Source organism: Stomoxys calcitrans, chromosome 1 (genome assembly GCF_963082655.1).
Source record: "Stomoxys calcitrans chromosome 1, idStoCalc2.1, whole genome shotgun sequence".
Lineage (NCBI taxonomy): Eukaryota > Metazoa > Arthropoda > Insecta > Diptera > Muscidae > Stomoxys > Stomoxys calcitrans.
In genome coordinates this window covers 169,421,469-169,448,575 of record NC_081552.1, presented here as the reverse complement: position 1 = coordinate 169,448,575, position 27,107 = coordinate 169,421,469, and the positions used below count along the sequence as shown (strand labels likewise).

Here is a 27,107-nt window from a genome sequence, read left to right as displayed (position 1 = left end):
TCTCTTTATAGGCAAACAAAGGATAATGGATAAGAATTGCTATGCTACTGGAGCTATTTCAGGTTATGAACCGATTCGGGCCAAACTTGGCTGGGTGTTAGAGAACATAGAAGATGCCTTGTGTAAAATTTCAGCCAAATCGGGTAAGAATTAGCCCTCTAGGGGCTCAAGGAACAGAATGGGGGGATCGGTTTACATGGGAGCTTTATCTAAATATGGACCGATATGACCCAATTACAATCTCAACCGACCTTTCTACATTAGCAAGAAGTATTTGTGCAAAATGTTCAAGCGCCTAGCTTTACTTCTTCGAAAATTTCATGTTTTCCACAGACAGACGGACATGGCTAGGTCGACTTAAAATGTCATGGCGGTCAATAATATATATACACTTTATGGGGTCTTAGACCAATATTTCGATGTGTTACAAACGGAATGACGTTGTTAGTATTCCACAATCCTATAGTGGAGGGTATAAAAAAGATCACAAATTGAAGTGTCTTACAAATTGAAGTGTGTGTATAGCGAATTTTGCGTAGTTAACCTCAAAAATTTAAAGAAGAACAAACGAAAATTTTAAATTTGTGTCTTAAAACCACGCAAAGCATAATTTCCCGTTCCCTAATAAAATTTTGCACTATTTATTTATATAGAATTGTAACACGCAGACAGAGGGAAGAGTAAATTGGGTTTAATCAGACTGATAATTTAATCGGACTGGTAATTTAATCGGACTATGATATTAATTGGACTGCTACGTGGAATATTTGTGTTTTTCTTTTTTTTATGTCTTTGCAGGGTTTAAAAAAGGAATATACCCAACTGGAATGAGTGCTATTGGATAGTGTGTTGTGTTAACTGTTTACTTTGTTATAACTTTTTTTACATACAAAAAAATATAAAAAATAGCTATCTCAATTGTGAAAATGGTGTTATGATTTTTTTATGATTATAAACATAATAAGCAAGTAAGTAATCTGAAATGTTGTGGAATATGAATGGCAACATGAAAGTTCGAGATGTACTATGCCACTTTGCCCTTACTATTGGGTTGCCCAAAAAGTAATCGCGGATTTTTCATATAGTCGGCGTTGACAAATTTTTTCACAGCTTGTGACTCTGTAATTGCATTCCTTCTTCTGTCAGTTATCAGCTGTTACTTTTAGCTTGCTTTAGAAAAAAAGTGTAAAAAAACGTATATTTGATTAAAGTTCATTCTAAGTTTTATTAAAAATGCATTTACTTTCTTTTAAAAAATCCGCAATTACTTTTTGGGCAACCCATAGGAAGTAACTTGATTCGATTTTGTAGAAAATAAAATAACAGTAATTATGAAAAAAAGAATGAGTTTTAATAGGTTTGGTATAGTATGATATATAATACAAATAGGTTAGTATAATATACTTAATAATAGCTCCCAATGATTTTGTTTACTTTTTGTAAGCTATGTTATCTTCATCGGAGCTATTTTCCTCATCGTCATTCAATTTGCTGTAACCTATGGCTACTTGCTGTTCCTTGGTTTGTAACGAAGATGCTTCCACAACTTCTTCATTTCGTTCTGGGGATGGACTTGTATTACCAAGTTCTGTTGTGGGTAGCGTTTCCGTGTTCCTCCTTATATTGGCTACACCTCTGGAGGTTGATGGTGCATTTGTATTTAGCAAGGGATCTGCAAACGCAAATGTATTTGTTTTTTGAAAAATTCAAACCGTTTTTGTACCGTGTACTCACCTTCATTGGTTAAAATTCCATGATTTCGTTCCTGGCGTTTGGTTACAAAATATATTCCACTATAGAATAGAACAAAGATGAAGCTGACTATAGAAAAAGCAACTGTAAACAATAGCATATTGTATTCGCGCCGACAACATTTCAGTTCTTTGGACCATTTAGTTCGAGTTCGGTTCATCTGCAAATAGAGGATAAACCATAGGTTAGGTGGAAGGACACGGGTTAAGGGTGTATTTCTGGCAAAAAATTTCTATGATATTGAAAGATTTTTTAAGCATTTCAAAAACTTTTTCTCCGTTTTCTGTCAAGTTGCCCTACAATCAGTTACGAGGCTTCAAAGTTGACATTTAAAACCCAGAGGTAGGTATTTGGTATTGAAATAAACTTTGTTATCATTCACTTGTTAAATTTCATTACTATACTTTTGAATTTGTATTTTATGTAATAGAAAATTACATTTTGTTTTATGTCATTACGTTAATAAATTTTGAATCGAACAAACGATTTGTCGGCCACATTTAATTTTCTCAATAGGTTATGGGCCTTTGTGAAAATAAAAAAAGGATTGCAATAAAGAAACAATAAGGACTAAATAAAGGAATTCAATAAGGATACGCTAAAGAATTCGCTAAGGAAAGAAAAAAAAAAAAAAAAAAAAAAAAAAAAAAAAAAAATAAAATCTAAAATGTCGGATGCAAAACCTAAATTTGCGAAGCTAAGCAATGAAAATTATGCTAACTGGAAATTCAAGATGGAATTGCTATTGCGTAAGAATAATTTGTGGAAGCGTGTCATTGAAGGATCTCGTCCTCCGTCGAAAATTGGACAGAACAATGAAATTACCAATAAGTCGGAAATCGAAGAATGGGACATAAAGGATGATGAAGCCCGAGGAACGATTGGATTGCTTGTAATGGACGACCAGTTGGGACACATCCGAAATGCAAAGACCGCTAAGGACACCTGGAACGCACTCAAAGAATATCATGAGAAAAACACACTTACAAATAAGGTATACTTGATGAGGTCCATATGTAGTTTAAAACTTCAAGAAGGAGGTGATGCAGTTGCTCACATAAATGCAATGAACGATTTATTTACGAAACTACGGGATGTTGGCGAAGAAAGTTTGTCGGATAAGTGGAGTGCTGCTATGCTTTTAAGTAGCTTACCCGAAGGATATGACACTCTTATTACATCCCTTGAATCCCGCAAGGAAGAAGAGATAACATTCGCTTTAGTGCAACAAAGAGTTATTGCAGAATTCGAAAGACGGCATCACGCAACCAATGAGGGAAGTGATTCAGTTTTGAAAGCAGTGACCGGTAATAGTAGTGTATGCTATTTCTGTAAAAAGTCAGGACATCAAAAGAAGACCTGCATCAAGTATAAAAACTGGAAAAGTAAGCAAAATCCCGGAAAGAATGCTAATAAAGTCAATTCGGTTGAAGAAAAGGTAAACAAGTCATCAAAGAGCGAAGATTTTTTGTTCAATTTTTGCAAGAATAAGAAGTTTTCTTGGCTTGTCGATTCCGGTGCTACACGACATACAGTAAGTGAAAGAAATTTTTTCAAGAAATTTAATGAAAGCTACAAAAGCTCGATTGAACTGGCAAATGGACAGACTGTGGCTATTGAAGGCATTGGTTCAGGTGAGATTGTTGTATGCAATGAATTTGGTGACCAACATACATTGAAGTTGAATGAAGTATTGTATGCTCCGTGTTTGGTTGGTAACATTCTCTCAGTCAGACAGCTAACAAAATCAGGATATAACGTATCATTTAAAGACAGCAATTGTTACATAAACTTTGGTAACAAAAATATCGGAATGGCAGATATTGACAGTGGAATGTATATTTTACGGCAACCAGTTTTTGTTAATGCGGTATTGCAACATAATGAAAATTGCATTCACCAATGGCATCGGAAGCTAGGACATCGTGATCCTGAAGCGATTCGGAAAATGTGTAAAGAAAACATGGTTCAAAATTTGAAAATAGTTGACTGCGGAATAAAGGAAATTTGCGAATCTTGCGTTAAGGGTAAAATGACTCGAATGTCATTTCCAAAGCAGTCAATGACAAAATCTACAGCTCCTTTAGAATTAATCCATAGTGACGTATGTGGGCCAATGCAAACAACTACACCGTCTGGAAAAAGGTTCATGGTAACATTTATAGACGATTTCTCAGGTTTTACCATAATAAGATTATTATCGCAAAAATCTGAGGTGTTACAGACATTTAAGGATTTTGTTACATTGTGCCGCACTAAATTCGGACACATTCCAAAGAAAATTCGATCCGATAGGGGTGGAGAGTACACGGGAAAAGCATTTGAGGATTTTCTAAAGTTTGAAGGCATTGAAAGCCAATTGACTGCTCCGCATTCTCCACAACAAAATGGAAAAGCGGAAAGAAAGAACAGAACTTTGATTGAAATGGCAAGATGTACAGCGGTCAAAAAAAGTATTCATCATTAGCAAAATTGATAATAAATTCACTTATTTTGGGTAATTGAAGAAAATTTAAAGTAAACAAATAATGCAGTTTTATGCAATAGTTTATTTTTCGTAATATGTTTTAAAATAAATTCAAAAAATAAATTTAATTAGCGCAAAAAATGCAATTTTATATAATAACACCAAAAACAGAACAAAAAAAGTATTCATCATTGATGTGCTATCATCAAAGTCAAATTCAAATATTATTTGGGAATCCCCCTTTTCTGTTTTATTTAGTAAAGGAGGCTTGCCCTTGACAGCAAATATTTAATTTCATTGAAAATATAGTTTTTGTCAAAATGGGTCGTAAGCAAAACGAGGTTTCTGATGAGGTAAAAGTTTTGATAATAAAACACCACAGGAATGGTTTAACTCAAAAAACTATCAGTGAAATATTAAATAGACCACGATCTACTATACAATCCATCATCAGAAAGTGGACAGAAACGAAAACTGTTGACAATAAACCAAGATCTGGTCGACCAAAAGCACTTTCAGTTGGAGATGTGCGTTGGCTAGTGCGGCAAGTTCAGAAAACTCCGAAGACAAATGCGACCATTCTTCGTAAAAACACTATGGAATATTTAGGGAAGGAAGTTACTACACAAACAATTCGAAATACACTCAAAAGGCATAGTTACAGAGGAAGAACTGCACGTAAGAAGCCCTTTATAAATAAAATAAACCGAGTGAAAAGGCTAAACTTCGCAAAAATGTATGTAAAACAGCCCGAATCATTTTGGAAAACAGTCATTTTTGCAGACGAGAGCAAGTTTAATCTTTTTGGGTGCGATGGAAAGGTCATAGTGTACAGAAAACCAAATACAGAGCTTGAAGAACGAAACACCGTTGCTACTGTAAAACATGGTGGAGGTGGTTTAATGGTTTGGGGGTGTATGGCGGCTTCAGGAGCGGGAAATCTTGAAATTATTAATGGAGTAATGGATCATAAGTATTACATTGACATTTTAAAGAGGAATTTAAAAGATAGTGCTGTAAAACTTGGGCTTGGTAATAACTTTCAATATTATCAAGATAATGACCCCAAACATTCTGCTTTAAATACCAAGATGTGGATGCTGTATAACTGCCCCAAAGTCATTAAAACTCCTCCTCAAAGTCCCGACTTGAACCCAATTGAACATCTTTGGGAACATCTCGAACGCAAATTGAGAACGCGCAATTTTTCGAGCAAGAGTCAAATGCAACAGGTGATAATGGAGGAATGGACTAATATAGACCAAAATATAACCGCTAAATTAGTCCAATCGATGTCAAACCGTTTAAAAGAAGACCGTTTTAAACCGTTTTAAGACGCGGTGGTCGAATAACAAAGTATTAATTTTTTTTAAATTATGTTATTTATTTTTTTGTTTTTTTGCAATGATGAATACTTTTTTTGTTTAATTTTTTGTGTTCAGCTGTAAAATGGCCCTTTTTGTTCCAATAAATACTATTTTTGTCTTTAAAAACAATGAAATTGTGTACATATATATCACACAAGCACTACTGCATCATTAGTTTAATATGTTTTTATTCCAATTGTCTTTTGTAGACTTATTAAAAAAAAAACATTGAATGATGAATACTTTTTTTGACCGCTGTATGTTAATAGATGCAAATTTACCGCACATGTTTTGGGGAGAAGCAGTTTCAACCGCCAATTTCATACAGAATAGAGTTTTAACCAGAACGACCAATTCTACTCCATACGAGTTGTGGTTTGGAGTCAAACCAAGTCTAGAGAAATTTCACATTTTTGGTTCAAGATGTTTGGTACACATTCCATCTAAAAAAAGACGTAAGCTAGATGACAAAGCACATGAAATGTTGTTTCTGGGTTATGATGAGAAGTCTAAGGCTTTTCGCTGCTACAATCAGGATACTAAGAAAGTCTGTATTAGTCGTGATGTGATATTCACAGATGTTATAAAGAATAAAGATGATGATGTCTCAATTTCATTAAATCCGAGAGATAATGGATTATTGATTGAGGAGGAGATACCAGAAGAAAACGTAACAGAAGAAATTGATGCACAAGAAAATGATACAGATGAAAATGCAATCAATATTCCAACTGAGGACAGCAGCTCAATACAAGATGTAAATATTTCTGACCAGCAAAATGAGATTAGAACTTCAAACAGATCTACTAAAGGCATTGCGGCAAGGAGACTCATTGATGAAATATGGACAGCAAATGAGATTAAAGAGCCGAAATCATATGAAGAAGCTATTAGCAGTGCAGAAAGTGTACAGTGGATGGAAGCTATGCAAGACGAGTTAGAATCTCTTCAATCAAATCAGACTTGGAACCTCGTTTCACTTCCAGAAGGAAGAACAGCAATTGGAAGTAAATGGGTATTTAAAGTGAAACGCGATGCTAATGGTCAAATAAATAGATTCAAGGCACGACTAGTCGCTCAAGGGTTTTCACAGAAATTCGGTGTCGATTATGACGAAGTTTTTGCACCTGTTGCGACACATACCTCGTTTCGAATCCTGCTGTCAATTGCTGGTAAGGAAAAAATGACTGTTAATCATTTTGATGTGAAGACTGCATTTTTAAATGGAAAGCTCTCTGAAACCATTTATATGAAACAACCTCCAGGGTTTCAAGAGGACAATGAGCAGGTTTGTTTGCTAAAGAAAAGTATTTATGGACTGAAACAGGCTGCTAGGTCTTGGAATATGGTTCTACATGAAGCTCTTGAAAAATTGGGATTTAAACAATGCGTAAATGATGTATGTTTCTACCGGGGAAATATATGTGGAACGTTGAGCTACAGCGGTCAAAAAAAGTATTCATCATTAGCAAAATTGATAATAAATTCACTTATTTTGGGTAATTGAAGAAAATTTAAAGTAAACAAATAATGCAGTTTTATGCAATAGTTTATTTTTCGTAATATGTTTTAAAATAAATTCAAAAAATAAATTTAATTAGCGCAAAAAATGCAATTTTATATAATAACACCAAAAACAGAACAAAAAAAGTATTCATCATTGATGTGCTATCATCAAAGTCAAATTCAAATATTATTTGGGAATCCCCCTTTTCTGTTTTATTTAGTAAAGGAGGCTTTGCCCTTGACAGCAAATATTTAATTTCATTGAAAATATAGTTTTTGTCAAAATGGGTCGTAAGCAAAACGAGGTTTCTGATGAGGTAAAAGTTTTGTAATAAAACACCACAGGAATGGTTTAACTCAAAAAACTATCAGTGAAATATTAAATAGACCACGATCTACTATACAATCCATCATCAGAAAGTGGACAGAAACGAAAACTGTTGACAATAAACCAAGATCTGGTCGACCAAAAGCACTTTCAGTTGGAGATGTGCGTTGGCTAGTGCGGCAAGTTCAGAAAACTCCGAAGACAAATGCGACCATTCTTCGTAAAAACACTATGGAATATTTAGGGAAGGAAGTTACTACACAAACAATTCGAAATACACTCAAAAGGCATAGTTACAGAGGAAGAACTGCACGTAAGAAGCCCTTTATAAATAAAATAAACCGAGTGAAAAGGCTAAACTTCGCAAAAATGTATGTAAAACAGCCCGAATCATTTTGGAAAACAGTCATTTTTGCAGACGAGAGCAAGTTTAATCTTTTTGGGTGCGATGGAAAGGTCATAGTGTACAGAAAACCAAATACAGAGCTTGAAGAACGAAACACAGTTGCTACTGTAAAACATGGTGGAGGTGGTTTAATGGTTTGGGGGTGTATGGCGGCTTCAGGAGCGGGAAATCTTGAAATTATTAATGGAGTAATGGATCATAAGTATTACATTGACATTTTAAAGAGGAATTTAAAAGATAGTGCTGTAAAACTTGGGCTTGGTAATAACTTTCAATATTATCAAGATAATGACCCCAAACATTCTGCTTTAAATACCAAGATGTGGATGCTGTATAACTGCCCCAAAGTCATTAAAACTCCTCCTCAAAGTCCCGACTTGAACCCAATTGAACATCTTTGGGAACATCTCGAACGCAAATTGAGAACGCGCAATTTTTCGAGCAAGAGTCAAATGCAACAGGTGATAATGGAGGAATGGACTAATATAGACCAAAATATAACCGCTAAATTAGTCCAATCGATGTCAAACCGTTTAAAAGAAGTTATAAGACGCGGTAGTCGAATAACAAAGTATTAATTTTTTTAAATTATGTTATTTATTTTTTTGTTTTTTTGCAATGATGAATACTTTTTTTGTTTAATTTTTTATGTTCAGCTGTAAAATGGCCCTTTTTGTTCCAATAAATACTATTTTTTTCTTTAAAAACAATGAAATTGTGTACATATATATCACACAAGCACTACTGCATCATTAGTTTAATATGTTTTTATTCCAATTGTCTTTTGTAGACTTATTAAAAAAAAAACATTGAATGATGAATACTTTTTTTGACCGCTGTATATTCTTGTATATGTCGACGATATCATTGTGGCATGTCGCACATCAAAACAAATTATGTATGTCGAAAATGCGTTGTCTAAGAATTTCACTATCACAAACTTGGGTGAAATTAAACATTATCTGGGAATTGAAATTTCTAAAGATGTTAAAGGAAACTTTCAGCTATGTCAGTCATCGTACATAGAAAGAATTGTAAATGAATATGGTATGCAGAATTCAAAGCCTGTAAGAACGCCAATGGATGTTAGTTACGGGAAAGCAGAAGGATCAAAATTTCTTGAGTCAAATACAAAGTATCGGAAAATCATTGGACACTTTTTATACATATCAACAAATACAAGACCGGATATTTCAGCTTCTGTAAGTATCTTGGCTCAAAAGGTTTCTAAACCAACAATGGAAGATTGGTCTCAGTGTAAAAGAGTTTTGAAGTATCTTAAGTCTACATCAGAAATAAAGTTAAAATTAAGCAACGAAGAAAATGAACAAAGTCTCGTTGGATATGCTGATGCAAATTGGGCAGAAGAAAGAACTGAAAGAAAATCCAATAGCGGAAGAATTTTTCTTTATAATGGAGGTACAATTGGATGGTCTTGTCAGAAACAAACACTTGTAGCATCTTCAACATGCGAGGCTGAGTACATTTCTTTATCAGAAGCGGCTAAAGAAGCAAAGTGGTTAAGGCAATTGTTGGAAGAAATACATCATCCTACCAACGAACCAACTGTAATTTACAATGACAATCAAAGCTGTTTACGTCTGGTAAATGACGACAAGTTTTCTTTTCGTACTAAGCACATGGATACAAAATATAAATTAACAAAAGACTTAGTAAAGAAAGGAATAATAACATGCATATATTGTCCAACGGAGGAGATGGTAGCTGATATATTAACCAAACCACTAACAGCATCTAAACATATTGCTCTCTGCGAAAAATGTAATTTAAAGTGAATGAGGAGGAGTATTGAAATAAACTTTGTTATCATTCACTTGTTAAATTTCATTACTATACTTTTGAATTTGTATTTTATGTAATAGAAAATTACATTTTGTTTTATGTCATTACGTTAATAAATTTTGAATCGAACAAACGATTTGTCGGCCACATATAATTTATTCAATATTTGGATTCTTTGTTCGCTACTGTATATGAATGAAATAGGGCTGGAGATATCTAAGCAGTCAGTATGGGTGAGGACTTTAGGCGCTTCCTGTAATAGGTTAAAGAATTCACCCATTATTCTATGTCTTAACTACGCTAAGCGATAGCATTGGCATTTGATCGTGACCGATCCGATCTCCTTCTCATTTACAGAAGTCTGCATCTTCTCGAGTCTAGTGCGATTTTTTTTTTTATTCACATGTAATTGCAAATGTTTGTCAACATTGTCCGTTTAAATATGATTCATAATTTTTGCTATCACACCTGTATGTTATTTTCGTATGACATAATCTAAAAATTTTAGCATAAACTGATTTTTTTGTGCGTAATTATTGTTGTGAGAGAGCTGGTTAAATTATAAATTTGTGAAAAAAATATAATTTGGGGTTGCTTTCATACGACTGCCAACAAAACGGCTTATTTCTTTATGTTTTTGTCAGAAAAAATCGAGCACGCTCTAATCGATAAAAAGGACCATGTGCTATTTTGAAAATGTATGTTTATACGTTAGCTTCGTTTGTATTACACGACATGTACAACTCAACATGTGCTAGATTTGACATGCCATAAGACAACTAAATACATGCCGTGTAATAGAGCTTTAAGGGATCTAACACTGCAGTGCCAGTCAGTAAACTTGGGAGATTTTATCTCGAATTCATCGTCGCTACAGTGAGCTATGAGAAATTGCTCGCTGCACTAGCTGTGTATGAAAACGTCTCGCTGTCATTTTCAATAGATGAACTGATCGCACAATTCGTTTGCAAACTGTTTTTCTCGTATAAAAAAGCTAGGCGTGCGTGTGTGTGTGTGTGTACTCATGCTTTTACCAAATCAGCCACGTTGCCTTCGTACGAATTTCGTACTATGAAAGCAGACGACAAGATAAAAAGAACTTCATCTGAAGCAAAATGTACCCGAATACATGCATTGTACAACGTGCACTCACTGAAATCTGAATCTATCTCTCTTATTGCTGAAGGGCTCATTTTTTTACATTCCCTCATCTGGTTGTCTTGGTGTCTTGTTATCTGTTTTACTCAGTTCTCTACTGTCTCATACAATCTTGTATTTTTAAACGAAGAGTTCAGTTCCTGAAATACTCTATGATTGTGTGTCTTTAAAGCAGAAATTGATGGTCTTGCGCAGGTCTTTGGTTTTTTTAATTATTTCATATATTTCCCAATAATATTTTTGTATATATTGTAGTTCAAGAAAAGAGAAGCAGGCTACCAGCCCTAAAGCCATTGGTAGAAAATAATACATACCGAATCTTGAATATCAAAACAGACGCCACCATTATTATGTTGATCCATTTGTATGTAGAAGTTATTTAAATCCTTATAATCTCCAATGCATGATTCGCAAGGATGCTTTGAGTTTGAGCCAATACATCCTTCCAATGCAGTTATCTTTTCGTTAAATTTGAAGATATTCTCATTTCTAAAACAGTCTTAAAAAAATGTGTAATTTAGCAATATAATTTCATATTTTTTAATACGAATATAGAGTTTAGTTTGGTTGGGTGTTGGGGTTATAGTGGCAGCGTCAAATCAGTCATTTATGTAATTTCTATCTATTGTGAAGTCACAGCAGCAACAGGCCAAAGTCTAAAGTTGGAATCGAACCCCACATTTGTTATCTTAGATCGCTACCAGTGCGCTCTTATGTTGGCTCTTAGATCCTGCAAAATGATAACCCAGTGGCGGAATCACATATCGCTCCCAACACGTAGGCATATATTGGGTTGCCCAAAAAGTAATTGCGGATTTTTCATATAGTCGGCGTTGACAAATGTTTTCACAGCTTGTGACTCTGTAATTGCATTCTTTCTTCTGTCAATTATCAGCTGTTACTTTTAGCTTGCTTTAGAAAAAAAGTGTAAGAAAAGTATATTTGATTAAAGTTCATTCTAAGTTTTAATAAAAATGCATTTACTTTCTTTTCAAAAATCCGCAATTACTTTTTGGGCAACCCAATAAATATACCTCTTTTTATGAGTCAATCCACCATCAGTCACAACTTCTCAAAATTTGCATGCTATAACAGTTATTTTCGACTTGTTTCCCCTTGAACGAAAATGCTCTTACACCTAGCCACACAACATCTCAAGTGTTGTTTTAATATGCCTGCTTATCGGCTCTAAAAGATGCCATACTCACTGCTCCTTCATTTCTTAAAATACTGCAGTTAACATGCCTCAATTTCAGCTCAAAATGATCCAATGCACACTAATTTTAATATTCTCTTCTACGCTATATATAAAAGCCACGCGTGATTTACTGACTGACTGATGACTGCAAAGCCTAAAAGGCTTAAGCTAGAATTATGAAATTTTGCACGAATGTTGGTCTTAGGTCGTAGACGCGGAATAAGATTGGATTTGGCGATATGCGTTCGTTAAGGTACTAAATAGTACCAATATATTACGAAATGGTGCATGTTTGTGCAGTTGTTGTTGTTGTTGTAGCAGTTTATTGTGTTCTATCTTTCGTCTGCTTGATTCTGTTGAGTGTCAAGACCCAGGAACTCCGCGACTAAGATGGGGTGCGTCCACAGGGATCTGGGTCTGAGTCGAGTGGGTCTGGCCGGGCAGTTAAACAGGTGACGTGTATCGTGCGGTCCCTGGTTACAATCGGGACATACATCTTGCACGTCGGCATCAATCCTAGCTCTGTGGGAATTGAGGCGGCTGCATCTGCCGGAACGTAATTGAGCCACAACTACTCTGGTTTGCCGGGGGAGGTCGATTTCTTCGGGTGCAATGGGTGGCGGTCGTTCTCCAAGGACTACATTCACCCGGTAGCCAATTACCGCGTCTGCTACCGTGTCTGCATGAATGTTGTTCAGACCCGCTCTCTTGTAGCGCTGAACCTCACGCTCTAGATCGTGTAGATCTACCTTAAGGCTCCTGGGCGGTGGGTATCTATCCACAAGATGATTATTTGGATGGTTCCTGCGATAACAGCCCAAAAGGTATTGCTTAGACAGCATGTAGTTATGTCTTCGCACTGGTAGGATCTTTGTCTCCTGATGAAGGTGGTCTACATGAGAACTGAGGAGACAGCCCGTCGCAGTTCGGAGGGCGGCATTCTGACAGATCTGAATATTATTCCACTGCGTGTCACAAAGTTGACGTGACCACACTGGCGCTGCATAACTTATCACAGACCGGCCAATTGCTTTGTACGTGGTCAACAAGGTTTCTTTGTCTGCACCCCAAGTGCTGCCAGCGAGTGACTTGAGGACCTTGTTTCTACTTTTGACTTTATTGCAGATTGCTGTGGCATGTGGGGAGAAAGTGTAGGAGCTGTCAAATGTGACGCAAAGTATTTTGGGACACTTGATGGTCGGAATCATTTCTCCATCGACCATCACAGTCAGCTCAGTATTCACCTCACGCGTATCTGTAGTGAACAGTGTGGATGAAGATTTGGTGGCGGATATCTTCAGATTTCTTGCAGCGAAATATGAGGCAAGCTCGTTGAGGTAGACGTTCAACCTATCGCAGATGTCATCAATGGGTGGGGGGCCTGATGCCATGATCGTACAATCGTCCGCATATGTTACGATCTCTATGCCGTCTGGAGGGGGTGGGATGGAGGATATGTAGAGGTTAAACAGAGCCGGAGATATCACCCCACCTTAGGGAACTCCCTGTTTCACTCTACGGTGTTTCGACTTCTTATCCCTAAATTCCACAAATGACCGGCGGCCACACAGATAATTCGCGACCCATCGTCTCAGACCTGGCTAGAGGGACGTGTTGGCGATGTGCTCAAATAATTTGGCATGGCTGACCGTGTCGAATGCAGTGTGAACGGAAAGTGGTGGGAGAATGATTTTGGGCTCAAATTAAAAAGCTCTTGAAAAATTGGATTAGTGAAAAAATCTTCTAAAATAGTACCGGAAGTGGGAGAAATAGTATTTTTAGTGCTGCAATGGGTACTATTTGGTACTTTCTTTGTAAATTGAGATATAGCTCAGAATTTTGAAGCTTAAGTACACCATGGCAAACTTAATTGGATGATTAGAAGATTTTTTTGGACATTTTTACATTTAGGTACTAAAAAAAGTACCAACAATTAACGAATTTAGAAATTTGTCTTTAAAGGCCTCTGCTACAAAATTATGAGGATGAAAAAGAGCAATGGAGAAATAGAAGAACCTTGAAAGCATATATTGGGCGACTAGAAGACTTTTTGAAAATCGTACATATAGGTACCTAAATATTCAAAATAGAAGATTTTTTGAAATCCGTTCATTTAATTTCTAAAACGTAGAAAATGGTAATGTAAAGCTCTTAAATTTTAGATGCAGTTACACATTGACAGTGGTGCTCTGATATTCGGGATACAGTTACACATAGACAGTATGTATTGAGTGACTAGAAGATATTGGGTTGCCCAAAAAGTAATAGCGGATTTTTTAAAAGAAAGTAAATGCATTTTTAATAAAACTTAGAATGAACTCTAATCAAATATACTTTTTTACACTTTTTTCTAAAGCAAGCTAAAAATAACAGCTGATAACTGACAGAAGAAAGAATGCAATTACAGAGTCACAAGCTGTGAAAAAATTTGTCAACGCCGACTATATGAAAATTCCGCAATTACTTTTTGGGCAACCCAATATTTCTGATTTTCGTAGATTTATGTATGCGTAAAGGCGGTCCGCTTCGTTAAGGTATAGCCGTATCCTAATTTGGAGAGCACTTGTCGTCAAGGTATAGATGTATCCCAATTTTGAGAGCTTTCTCTTACTTCGTAAAGAGTAACTAAACACAGGAATAAAAAATATCCCCCAGTCGCCCAATATATACTTTCAAGGTACAAATTGCACCACAATTAGTACGTTCTCTTCCACATGGCGTATTTTGGTCAAAACTGCGATAGTGTTTGTCGAATTTCTGAATTCTAGCTGTTCCCATTCGCTGTAGGCAGAGATGAGTTCTAAGTGTATTATTTTACACTTTCTGCTACAACAATGTACGAATTTTAAATAGATCATTTAGTCACCCATCATTTTTTTCCTCGTTGTACCTACATGCCAAATTTCAGACCTTTAGCTCCATCTGTAAAGAAATTATCAAATGGTACCAATTTTGGAACCACAATGATCAAATTTTAATAAGATCATTTAATCACCCTTCATATTTTTCCTCGTTGTAACAGAGCTTTAGCTACATATGTGAAGAAAGGGCAAAATGGTACCAATTTTGCTACCAAAATTTACGAATTTTGAATAGATAATTTTGTTAGTCATCATATTTTTCCTAGTTGTACCTTCATGCCAAGTTTCAGACCTGCAGATCCATCTATAAAGAAAATGTCAAATGGTGCCAAAATGTTCGAGTTTTTAACCGACCATCATATTTTTCTCGTTGTATCTACATGCCAAATTTCGGACCTGTAGCTACATCTATAAAGAAAGTACCAAATGGTACTAATTTTGTTGTCAAAATGTTCGAATTTTGAATATATCATTTAATCAACCATAATATATTTCCTAGTTCTACCGATATGCAAAATTTCGGACCTCAAGCTCCCTCTGTAAGGAATGTACCAAATGTTACCAATTGCGGTACTAAACGTTCGTTTTCTCCCATTACCAGTACTATTTCTTAAATTTGTCCTTTTCAGCAGACGTCTTTTAAGACAAATTTCTAAATTCTAGCTCTATCCATCCGCCCTGTACAAAGCTCCACCCATTTCGTACATTTTTGGTACTTTTTTTAGTACCTAAATGTAAAAATTTCCAAAAACTCTTCTGGTCATCCAATTAAATTTGCCATTATGTAACTAAGTTCCAAAACTCAGAGCTCTAGCTCAATTTACAAAGAAAGTACCACATAGAACCAATTGCGGTACTAAACGTACTATTCCTCCCACTTCCGGTACTATTTTGGAAAATTTTTGGAACCAAATCTTATTTTTTCGAGACGCTTTTTAACGGATTCTAGATTAATCCATTCGTGCTCACAATTTCGTAATTTTTGGTTGATTTTAGTACCTGAACGTATGAATATCACCAAATCCCGTCTTATCCCGTCCTTATGATCTACTACCAACATTTGTGCAAAAATTCATGATTCGACCTCTAGCCGTTTGGGCTGGGCGACGATCAGTCACGCTACTCTTCTATATATTTTGGTAAAAATGAATAATAAATAACAAATAAAAATAAAAAAGTGTATAAATCACTTTTAAAAAAATTTTTTAATAAGGAATACATAAAAACTGCGCCGAATTTTCTAAAAATACTTTAAAGAAAAAATGAAACAGAAAAAATGGCCGGCCGCGGGAATCGAAACTGGATTTGCGGCAGAAATAGAGTCGAATTGTACATGAGCATTTTTACTCTTGCCGTATTGCATGAACCTACGCCTGCCTGCAAACTGCTATGAAGGGGTATGTTGTCTACTAGAATTTTGTTGTTAAGTTAAAGTAAACCTTTTGCCGTTCATTACATTAATTGTGGGGTTGCTTAGTTGGTAGAGTATGCGCTTTGCATTTGAAGGGATCTGAGTTCAAATCACGCTGACAGCAAAAAGAGAACTTCAAAAAAATGTTGAAGGCGTATGAAAATAATAATTAACATGCGAAATAAAATTGCTTAAATTTAAAAAATTTGTTTTTTTTTTTTTTTGCTTTTCGCCTATCTCTGCTACTGGGATGATATTGTACTTCGTCTAAGTAAGATTCAACTAACAATCCCATGACAGCCGGTTGTACGTACCTGATTGATCCGATGGATTCCTTCATCAGGAAGAGCTGCCGCCTGCTACACCAACAACAATTCAACTAACATTACTGCAGTTATTTCTATTGCAAAAAAGGGATTCGCGCACAGTTTTTGGTGGGTTTTCTCCTAAGATTTCCATAAGCCAATTTAAAAACAGTGGGAATATTGGCGGAAGGTCTTAGCGAGAGACCAGACGTTATAGGCTCTTGCTTAAATACTGAGTGCCTTGCAATTAAAGAAGGGGTCCTCAAACAGACAAGCAGCCAATAAATCCCTGGACAACGTATTTCTGAATTCAAAAACCGCCCTCGACAGTCGCAGATCTCTCAACGAGATGGCTGAACATTTCAAAATTCATTCTGATTGCCGGGCCACAGTGATATTCCATGTTGAGCAGACGATCTTGCGAAACAAGAAACTACCCTACAAGTTGCAGGGATACTGGAATCTGCGGCTATGCCTTTAATGACATAAGTCCTCTGGATCAGGCCCGAAGGCATCTTCTTTCTGTTCCTGTGGTATACAATGGACGAAAACGTCAAAAAGAGTCTGACGGAAGACTGCCTCTTAAAGCTTACCTATCTCAAAACTAAATTTGCGACGAAATTTGTGGAAATTTCGAGTTTTTCAAAGAGGCTTCCCATACATTTTTTTGTGTGAGGAGATTCGCAGCAAATCTTCGAAAGTAGTTTTGTAAAACGAAAAATTTAAATGCCACCCTGGGATTGCAGTGACTACCAGTTATTATCGGTATTTTTGGCAGGACTTTCGAAACATCTGACACTTCCTAATTGAAATTATTATTATTAAATTTTGAAGTTGAATGTAATAAAATGATTTTAACAATAAAAAAAACCCCTGACTGCAATTATAGTTCTGGACACGTATTGTAAACGGGTTTAGGTGATTTGCCCAAATCAAGGTGATTTGAGTTGTGGCGTGCAGTGATTTTAACGCCGTTTTGATTTAGGTTGTCAAAAAATTTGTTCCTAATATATTCAATTTACGTCGTCATTCGAAATACGTTTGCTTATTGGTGAAAAAGTTTTTAATATAGCCAACACATTAGACTTGCCACAGACCACAATTCGAAAACTAAACTAAAACCAAACTAAAAAATAGGACTAAAGAACAGTTTACTGGGAACATTTTTGCAGCCCCCTTACTTAAACGACCCTAGGATCAATTCCATCTCCACTCAAGTGAAATGATCTCGAACATAGGCAACATGATATGTACTCAAATTAAAGAAAATTTTTTTGTAGAACAAGAAGTAAAATCGAGAAATTGGTTTATATCGGAGCTATATTAGTTTATAGACCGATTTGAAACGTATTCAGCACAGTTGTTGGAAATCATAACAAAACACCACATGCAAAATTTCAGACAAATCGGAAAAAATTGCGGCTTCCAGGGGCTCAAGAAGTGAAATCAGGAGATCTGTTTATATGGAAGCTATATCAAAATCTGAACCGATATGACCCAATTCCCAATGACCTACTTCAATAGTAAGTATTTGTACAAAATTTAAAGCGACTATGTACGCGTTCGACCGCTTTCGTGATTTCGACAGACGGACGTACGGGCACGGCTAGATCGACACAGAACGTCGAGACGATCAAGAATATATTACTTTAAGGGGTCTTAAGCGAATAATTCAAGGTGTTACAAACGGAATGTCTGGATGAGTATTCCCCCATCCTATGGTGGTGGGTATAAGAAATGGAAGTACCATTTGAGGTTAAGGTCATTTTTCATAGGTTAGGTTAAAAAGAGGGTGCGGATATTAATCTGCTACATGTCACTATGGACATACACCTAAGCCAGTAATCGGCTTGTTAACGTTTATTAACAATATTTAAGAGGAATTTTATGCTTTTAGATTAATTTATGATTAATATTCAGATATAAATGAATTTTATATTTTGATTAGTAGTTAATGGTCTGCTACATTTATTTAGTTATGGGGCTATAAGTGCCATTTATGGGCTCAAAAGGAAAAATTTGAATATGTCCTTACATGACAGCTATATTTGGACCTATTCGTGCCGTATTAAATACGGGTTTTTGAAGGCATTAATGTAAATCGTCTACCAATTTCTAGCGAAATCTGAGGGCTCCACAAATCAGTGGAAGCTAGGTTATAATGAAATTGAAACAAAAGTTCGGCCCCTTCCAGAACTCAACTAGCTGTGTTGTTGTTGTTGTTATTAGATTGAAAAGTTTTATTGAAGTGAAGTTTGAAAAAATAATTTCTCGAACATACAAATACATAAAATCATTGCCTAGTAACATAATAACAAAGAACGATACAAGTAGATATTAATTTGTTAAACATATACTTCAACACTTTCCCTTGTTTAATTAAATTATATTTAAACGAGTACACAAGTACTGTAAACGTGACTTTGGTAAAGGCTTGGTCATCATATCTGCGAGTTGATTTTCAGTTGAAACTTGAGTCGTTGACAATAAACCTTCTGTTACCTTTTCACGTACGAAGAAGTGTTTTAGATCAATGTGCTTTGTTCGTTTATGAAATTCTGGACTCTTTGATAGACGAATCGCAGCTGTATTGTCTATATTTATAATTGGAATGTCCTTATAATTTATTATGTCCTTGAAAAGTCGTGTAAGCCATATTACTTCTTTTGCGGCTTCACTTGCAGCTATAATTTCTGCTTCAGTTGTTGAAGTTGACACTGTTGGTTGTCGTTGACTCATCCAAGATAAAGCTCCACCTGCATAAGTTGCAACAACACCTGTTGTAGAACGTCCTGTAGTGACACATCCACCATAGTCAGCATCGCTGTAACATTCTAATAGCTTGGGTCCTTCTTTATTATAAGCTATTCCAACATCTATGGAACCAGCTATATATCTGAATACTCGCTTGAGCTTTTAAATATCTTCACAAGTGTAGTTGTCAAGGTGTCTTGATAGATAACCGACACTATATGCCAAATCTGGTCTTGTTCCTAGCATCAAATACATCAGAGCACCTACAGCTTGTCTATAAGGAAACTCGATTCGTGCTTTCCCTGGTTTTGAAATGCATTTGACTGTATTTTCCATTGGTGTTGAAACTGGACGACACTCTGAGAAATTAAATCTTTCCAAAATTTTCTTGGCATAAGACTTTTGAGAGATTCTAATTTGATCATTGCTGTTTTCAATTTTTATACCAAGAAAGTATGAAGCTTCATTAGAAACGATCTTGAACTCTGATTTTAAACTGTTGAGAAAATGCTCAAGTTCTTCTTTGTCTGATGCAGCTACTAAAGAGCAAGGATTAACTTTTTACCATCTTTCTTTCTTATAAACAAACAGCTATCTGCAGAGTTGGCCTTAAATCCATGTTTCTTTAAGAAATCTCCCATTCTTTTGTTCCAACATCTGGGTGCTTGCTTCAAACCATAGAGATTTCGTTTTAACAGACAAACTCTATTTGATCCATCGTTAAAACCTTCTGGCTGTTCCATGTACACGGTCTCGTTCAATTCACCGTATAAAAAGGCTGTAGACACATCAAATTGTGACAAATGTAGTCTTTCAGTTGCAGCAATACTTAGGACAGAGCGTATACTAGACATTCTTGCTACTGGACTGAAAGTTTCATCATAATCTTCACCTTCCTTTTGTTTAAATCCTTTTACAACCAGTCTTGCCTTGTACTTTTCAATGGTGCCATCTGATTTTGTCTTCACACTATATACCCATTTCGAGGGAAGTGCCTTTGCTCCATTAGGAAGATTCGTGAGTACCCAAGTTTTGTTCTCAATCAATGAATTCATCTCTGATTTCATGGCTTGTATCCAATTGATTCTCTCTTCACTTTCAACAGCTTCTAAATATCTTGATGGAGGTTCGGTTTGACAAACAAAATCATGTGCCATCATCACCATCTCATCGCTGACACAATTTGATATAATTACAGTACGATTTCTTAAGCGTTTCACAATAGTATTATCGCACGTATCATCTAATTCATCTCTTCGACGCTTTTTACGTTGGATTTCTTCAAAACCTTCAAAGTCTTCTAAATCACTTGTCGAATCTTGATTTTCGTTGTCGCCATCTTGGAGTTCGGCATCTTGCTCTTCGAAATCCTCTATATCATTTGTGGAATCTTGATTTTCGTTGTGGCTTTCTAGCGGTTCGGCATCTTGCACCGCTTTCTCTTTAACTAATTCTTGTTGGTATTCATCTTGTTCTTCACCTTCGTGATTATATGGATCGATGCGTATTGATATTTCTTTCCCATTTTTTTCTTGGATATTATTGGAATTCTTGTTGTTTTGCTCTTCCACAACGTCATCTTCTTTAACTTCTTCATTAGCACAACCATTTATTTCTTCGGAAAATATCACATCTCTTGATATTTCTACTATATTTTGTTCTTTAATATAGACACGATATCTCTCATCGCCGTCATAACCAACAAGATAACCTACTGTTGCCTTCTTGTCCATTTTCTTCCTACGCTGACTGGGAACATGAACATAGCATTTTGATCCAATAATTCTTAGGTGTTTAATTCTAGGTTTCTTGTCGCACCATAGCTCAAATGGACTTTTATCCTTTTCTGACGATTTTCCCGTTCGATTTAAAATATATATGGCTGATTCACAAATTCGGCCCATAACGACAAAGGAAATTCAACATTCTTGTTTGAGTTCATGAATGTTCTTGCCATCTCTACAATGGTTCTATTTTCTCTCTCAGCACCACCGTTCTGTTGAGGTGTATATGGAGCGGTAAACCGTTGACTTACTCCATGTTTTGCCAGAATTTTCTTCACTTCTGCATTGTTGAATTCACCACCATTATCACTAAGCAATGTTTTTAATTAATGTATCCTTCACATCTGATTTGTTCTTCACAACATATCCATAACGAAATTTTGTGTAATCATCCTTATAAACGACAAGATATTTATATTCTTTAAATGAAGAGGGAAATGGTCCGCAAACATCTGTCGATATTAATTCTCCTGGAGCTTTTGCAGTCTCACGTCTTCCAAATGGTAATCTTGACAACTAACCAAAAACGCAAGGCTCACAGATTTCACTGTTGTTCTTTACTCGAATTCCCATCTCCTTTTCTAATTTCTCCTTTACATGCCGTTTATCTTGATGTCCCCATTTTTCATGGTATAATTGCAGTTTTGAATTTTCTACAGAGAATGAAACACACTGATTTGCAGACACGGGTCGAAAATCTATTCTGTATAAAGTTCCATTTGGCTCACGGTGTCCACATAAAATTGTTTCTCCATTGAGATCTAGCTTGCACTTTTTTATTGTCGAATAAAACTTACTTGAGGGGTTTCTGTCATGTGAAGCCAATACAGAAAAAAGGTTTCTTGATATACCAGGAACATACCAAACATCATACAACTCCACTGTCTTCTCAGCATTGTTTACTTTTGATAAAACTTGAATTGTTCCTTTTTCCATTGCACTTAAAGTCTCTTTACCAGCAGCTTGTATTGAATGTGGTTCTTTGAATGCTTCGTAGTCAATAAAAAATTCCTTCGCATTTGTTACGTGCCTTGTTGCACCATTATCAACCCACCAATCGCTGACAGATGTGCTCAAATTAACTTCATTTGACACCGAATGAAGAGCAACATTGGAGTGCGATGTATCCAATTGTTTTGACTTACTTGGCTTTCCATCAGCTATCCACTTTCTGCAGTCTTTAATCCAATGTCCCTTTTTCTTCCAATAGTGACAAATGTCATCTTTCTTGCCATTTGCAAAATTCTTATTTTTCCGCTTCTCATTTAGAACCAATGCTTCTTGTTTCTCCGAAATCGTGTCTTCAAATTTCTTAAAATTTCTTTCAAATAAACAAAGTTGCATAAGAAGTTCATCTAACGACTTATCTTCATCTCGTGTGAGCATCATCCAACTGGATTTAAACATTTCAAATGATTTTGGCAATATGTGTAAAATCTTGCATATCAGGAGCAATTCTGGTAATTTTTTTTCTCCTTTTATTACCAAACCAGAATTGATTTCGTTCCATAAGCTCTTGAGCTTGGATATATGTGTAGAAACATCGCTTTCTGCCATCCATTCGAAAGAAAATAGCTCCGTGCACATCTTGAATAATTGATCTTTAGATGTCGCTTCAAATTGCTGATGCAGCGCTTGCCAGACATCACATGCAGACTCTTTATCCATTACCTTCATGAAAATGTCATCCGAAATTGTGTTTGTGATCAGACTCTTGGCATAGTTGTTAGCTTTTCTGTAAAAATCACAACGTTTTTTGTGTTCTTTTTCTTGAGCTTCTGTTACTCCTTCTTCCAAGGGTTCAGGCTTTGTAATTCTATGCTCAACCACATCCAGAGCTCCCTCGTAGAAATCTAGAAGATCCTTCACCTTCCGCTTCCAAATTGGCCAGTCCGACTCGACACATAACGGCTTTATGTTTTTGCAAAATTCCATTGTAATTTTCTTTTCTTGATACCTCTTTTTCACAAAATTAATTTCTCCAATATTCTTTTTTTTTTTTTTTTTTTTCTTTTCACAGACTTCAAAAATTTTCACAATAATTATTTTATTTTCTTCGAGCTTGCTGGGCTCATAACCTATTAGATTGAAAAGTTTTATTGAAGTGAAGTTTGAAAAAATAATTTCTCGAACATACAAATACATAAAATCATTGCCTAGTAACATAATAACAAAGAACGATACAAGTAGATATTAATTTGTTAAACATATACTTCAACAGTTGTAACCACATTTTCCTTTGAAGGTGGCGATCCTCGTTAAGCTCCTGTAGGTGAGCAAGCTCGTGGTGGTCCAAAGGGCCGATCGCAGTGAGAACATTGCGGCCATTGGTAATTTAAAGGCGCCAATAACTCGCCTTGTCATATCGAGAACCATAGGCACTCACTACTTGTGCAGCAGCCAGTGCCACCCGACCTCTCACTGAGACTCCCCACTCGATACCGCTGATTGTTCGCGACTGCAGTTACAGCTACCCCGCATGGAGCATTCCACTATCCGCAGCCTGTGGATGCGTCCGGTAGCTCAGCTAAGCTTCTCGTGACAGCAATGAACACCACACAGATCGGACCTCAATGTTCCAGCTTGTATGGTGCTCACAGCTATCCCGTACCGGGATAATAAAATTGTTTAAATCCCATGCCGGCAATTTTATTATTGTTGTAGCAGTGTGTTGTACACTGCGGCGGCAGCCCTTGTCGATGAAGGATTATATCGGGTCAATCCGGTACGTACAACTGGCTGCCGTGGAATTAAAACTGTTTTTTAAAGTTGTTGCTATTATTGAAAAGAAAATATAAAAAAATTTTAAGTTTTGAAAAAAATATTTTGGTGACAGGTTGTTGTTGCATCAAATTTGCATGTAGAAGTGGCGATCCTCGACCAGCTCGTTCCGGTCTATACGACCGATCGCCTCGGGGACATCATCGACATTGGTTATTTAAAGGCTCTCCACTCACTCAGAGACACTCCACTCATTACCGCTGATTGTCCGCGACTGCAGTTGCATCTACTCCGTATGGAACATTCAACTATCCGCAACCTGAGGATAGTTTAGCTCCCAGCTAAACTTCTCGTGATAAGGAAGAACACCGCACAGATTGGAGCTCAAAGTTCCAGAATGTGTGATGCTTATAGTTATCCCATGACATGCCAAACCGTGGCGCATGCTACAGAAAATCATTTGCTGTAACTTATTTTTAGTGTATTGTAAAATTTTAATATTTAATTTACTTGTATTAAAAAAAAAATGTGCACTCAAAAACTAAAAAAACATTTTTTTCGTTACGCATAGACCTGACTTTGCCTGTCCAATATTTATGTTTCTTTATTAGTATACTTATTTATTTTTATTTTATGTTTCGTTAATTAAAATATACGTTTTTGACTATTATTATGGGACCTAAGGGTAGTGTAGAATTTCTAGATGATTTCTACATTAAATATCATCAAAGTACAACATTTTCTTATAGCTTTATAACATTCAATACCCCTTATTCCGGTCGGCGATGGCGTAGTCGAATACGTTGTCGAACACGAAAATTCGTTTACATTTTGGTTTAACATAAATCGATTTCGACTGTTAAATTTGACGAAAACTCGATATAAAAGTTAATTGCATTCTAAACTACATCGCGCCTGTTTGTCGAAAGAGTATAGAACCTACTTTTATATATTTTTTATTTACCACAATATTTTTCTATTATGAAACTGTGGAAGGCGAATAAGTTACAGAATACCATAAAATGTGAAACTCGCCTTCGACTACGACTTCATTTGGATTTATTGAAAAATGTTTTGGTTGGTAAACTGTTTCTGATATGTGCCCACATATCTATTTGAGCTATTTATATTATCATAAATATGCAAATCAACTCTGGGCAACACACGACAAGCCGACCACTGGCTTAGGTGTATGTTTACAGTGGCATAGGGAGGTTCAATATCCGCACCCTATTTCAAACAAACCTAACCCAACTCTGGACAATTGAAACGTTACTTCCAACGCTGCGGCTACATTGTTTACATCATGGACAGCGCAAATTCAGTTGAGTCGAGACTACCAACGACAGGAGATGAAAATCCTTTTGTACGAAGAAACAATTATATGTTGCCCAAGAGACGTCATTTTTAACTTTAGGGTCTAAAAAGTGGGAGGATTTGGTGAAACCTCTGAATACAGTAGCAAAAGTGGTAAACAGCATCCACGTAAATACCTTTCTTGGAGCATCTGAATAAGTTCGTCTCCCACGACACAAAATCTTTAGATATGTGTCCCCCTAGTTACCAGGGTTTATATTTCCAGCGAATCCTACTCAACTTACAGCCACGTCGCTTTTTTTGTTGGTATGTTTCAAGGGGAAAATAAAGAAGAAGGCAAAATAAACAAGGCAAACGGCTTCAAATGACTACAACAAAACTTCCACCTCACCAGTGGATGGGAAGCCAAATATAACAAAGCCATTGTAGTTGCGATCGATGAAGTCCCAGACATGAGAATTGGCAATAACTGTAATTGTCAAATAATAGAGAACAATTGTGGTAGAAATAGATTTGGAAATATTTCATGAACGAGATATTGAACTGCAGGTGTTGTACTCTGTGGTCTTTCAGCATCGCATATGCGGATTGCATAAGGATGTTGTTTAAGTATCACAAATAATAATACCAGTGGCTGCTATGCCAAAGTATCTGTGATCAGCCAATTTCTTTTCACTAACTTTTCAATAATATAATCTTTCCGCTTAAGATAATTTTCAAAGTCATTAAAGCCGACTTCACTTTGGAGAAAAAGCACCCAAAGTAATAATATTAATAATTTTTTTGTTTTAATTACTGTGAATCCCCTCTTTTAGTCTTGAGTTCGTATTCCAGATTTTAGCTTCAGTTGCTGTAGATAATTGGACGATTTAATCGCTTACCATCACAATACGCCTTTGTCCATAGGCTTGATAACGATTCTTCGGTAGTGGTGACTAAATTTACACGGTCCTTGTCAAAGTATCTGGATGTGCAATTAACGTCATTTGAAAAGTTTACAAAAATATCTTTCATTGAATCATATTCTTTCTTGCACCCATTGCATATTTCCACCGGTACCGAATGTGTTGTTGCGCAGTATGCAAAATTACTTTCTGCATTTCCTAGTTCGGCCAATATTTTTTTGCAATATTCAGCTTCACCACTTGTCTTTAATAACAATGTAGTTACAAAGAAAAATAAAATTTTTAACAAAAACATGACCTGAAATAAACACTTCCAAAAGACAATGGGAAGCAGGCCAATCTTAAAATTCTTGACGGCGGTGGCTTGTTTTAAATGTACCGACGGCCGCCAATGGGCTCTTGATCAAACAGCTGTTTTCTTGCACTTATAAAAGGCGTAGGCATGTTTTTTTTTTTTGACAAGCTTTTCAATTCGCTTGCTGTTCGCGCACTTTTCTAAAAAAACTTGTGGTGAATAAAAACAGATTTTACTATCTTTTGCTAATAAGCCTGTTCACGTACTTTTTCATTCAAAATTTGCAGATTTATTTGAATTAAACGGCTGGTGTTCATAAAACAAATTTCTGCTGGAAAAAAAAAACCTCCAAACGAAATTTGCAAGCTCTTAATTACCAAACTCACAAAATTTTGCTCGCTCTCACGAGCGGGAGAGTACACTGGAGCGAGCAAAATTTTGAGGGTTTGGTAATTGAGAACCGGCAGATTTTTGCAGAACCAGCAGTTTTATTCAAAAGCGGATTTAAAAATGTGTTCCCACGCGAGCAGCAGTTTAGAGCGGGCCAGATTTGACGTTATTAAGATGTCAGATTTTTGTTTGCATTCTCTTTGTTGCTAACTTCTTTCTCGCATATTCTCTGCTCCTGTACGCACATTTTCTGCACATGTACACACACACTCACACCAATTTCTTGCATTGGCAAAATGTCGATCAGCTTAATGACGTGATGGCGTTTTCACCATATGGTTTTATGTTGTTGTACAAATGAGACAATCTTTATGCAATT

The 27,107-nt window shown here is 36.1% G+C and overlaps 2 protein-coding genes across 3 annotated transcripts in view; one reads left to right on the top strand and one right to left on the bottom strand.

Moving 5' to 3' along the window:
• The window catches only part of LOC106095933 (YTH domain-containing protein 1), a 31,325-nt gene extending 30,398 nt beyond the window's left edge, over window positions 1–927 (top strand). The window contains exons 4-5 of one of the 2 annotated variants that reach the window (XM_059360440.1): window positions 12–143; window positions 799–927. The gene's annotated coding sequence lies outside the window, so the exon portion shown is untranslated. Of the gene's footprint in view, window positions 1–11 lie in introns of both variants that reach the window. The other variant, XM_013263381.2, reaches the window with a different exon arrangement.
• A 402-nt stretch (window positions 928–1,329) lies between these two features.
• On the bottom strand, window positions 1,330–26,442 carry LOC106095910 (coelomocyte uptake defective protein 15). The gene is made up of 4 exons (XM_059360441.1): window positions 26,020–26,442; window positions 11,102–11,286; window positions 1,735–1,912; window positions 1,330–1,672 (listed from the first exon to the last, which is right to left on the bottom strand). Exons 1-4 carry the CDS (start codon window positions 26,336–26,338, stop codon window positions 1,431–1,433), a joined length of 924 nt encoding a protein of 307 aa, XP_059216424.1. The 5' UTR covers window positions 26,339–26,442; the 3' UTR covers window positions 1,330–1,430.
• Between the last annotated feature and the right edge of the window lie 665 nt (window positions 26,443–27,107).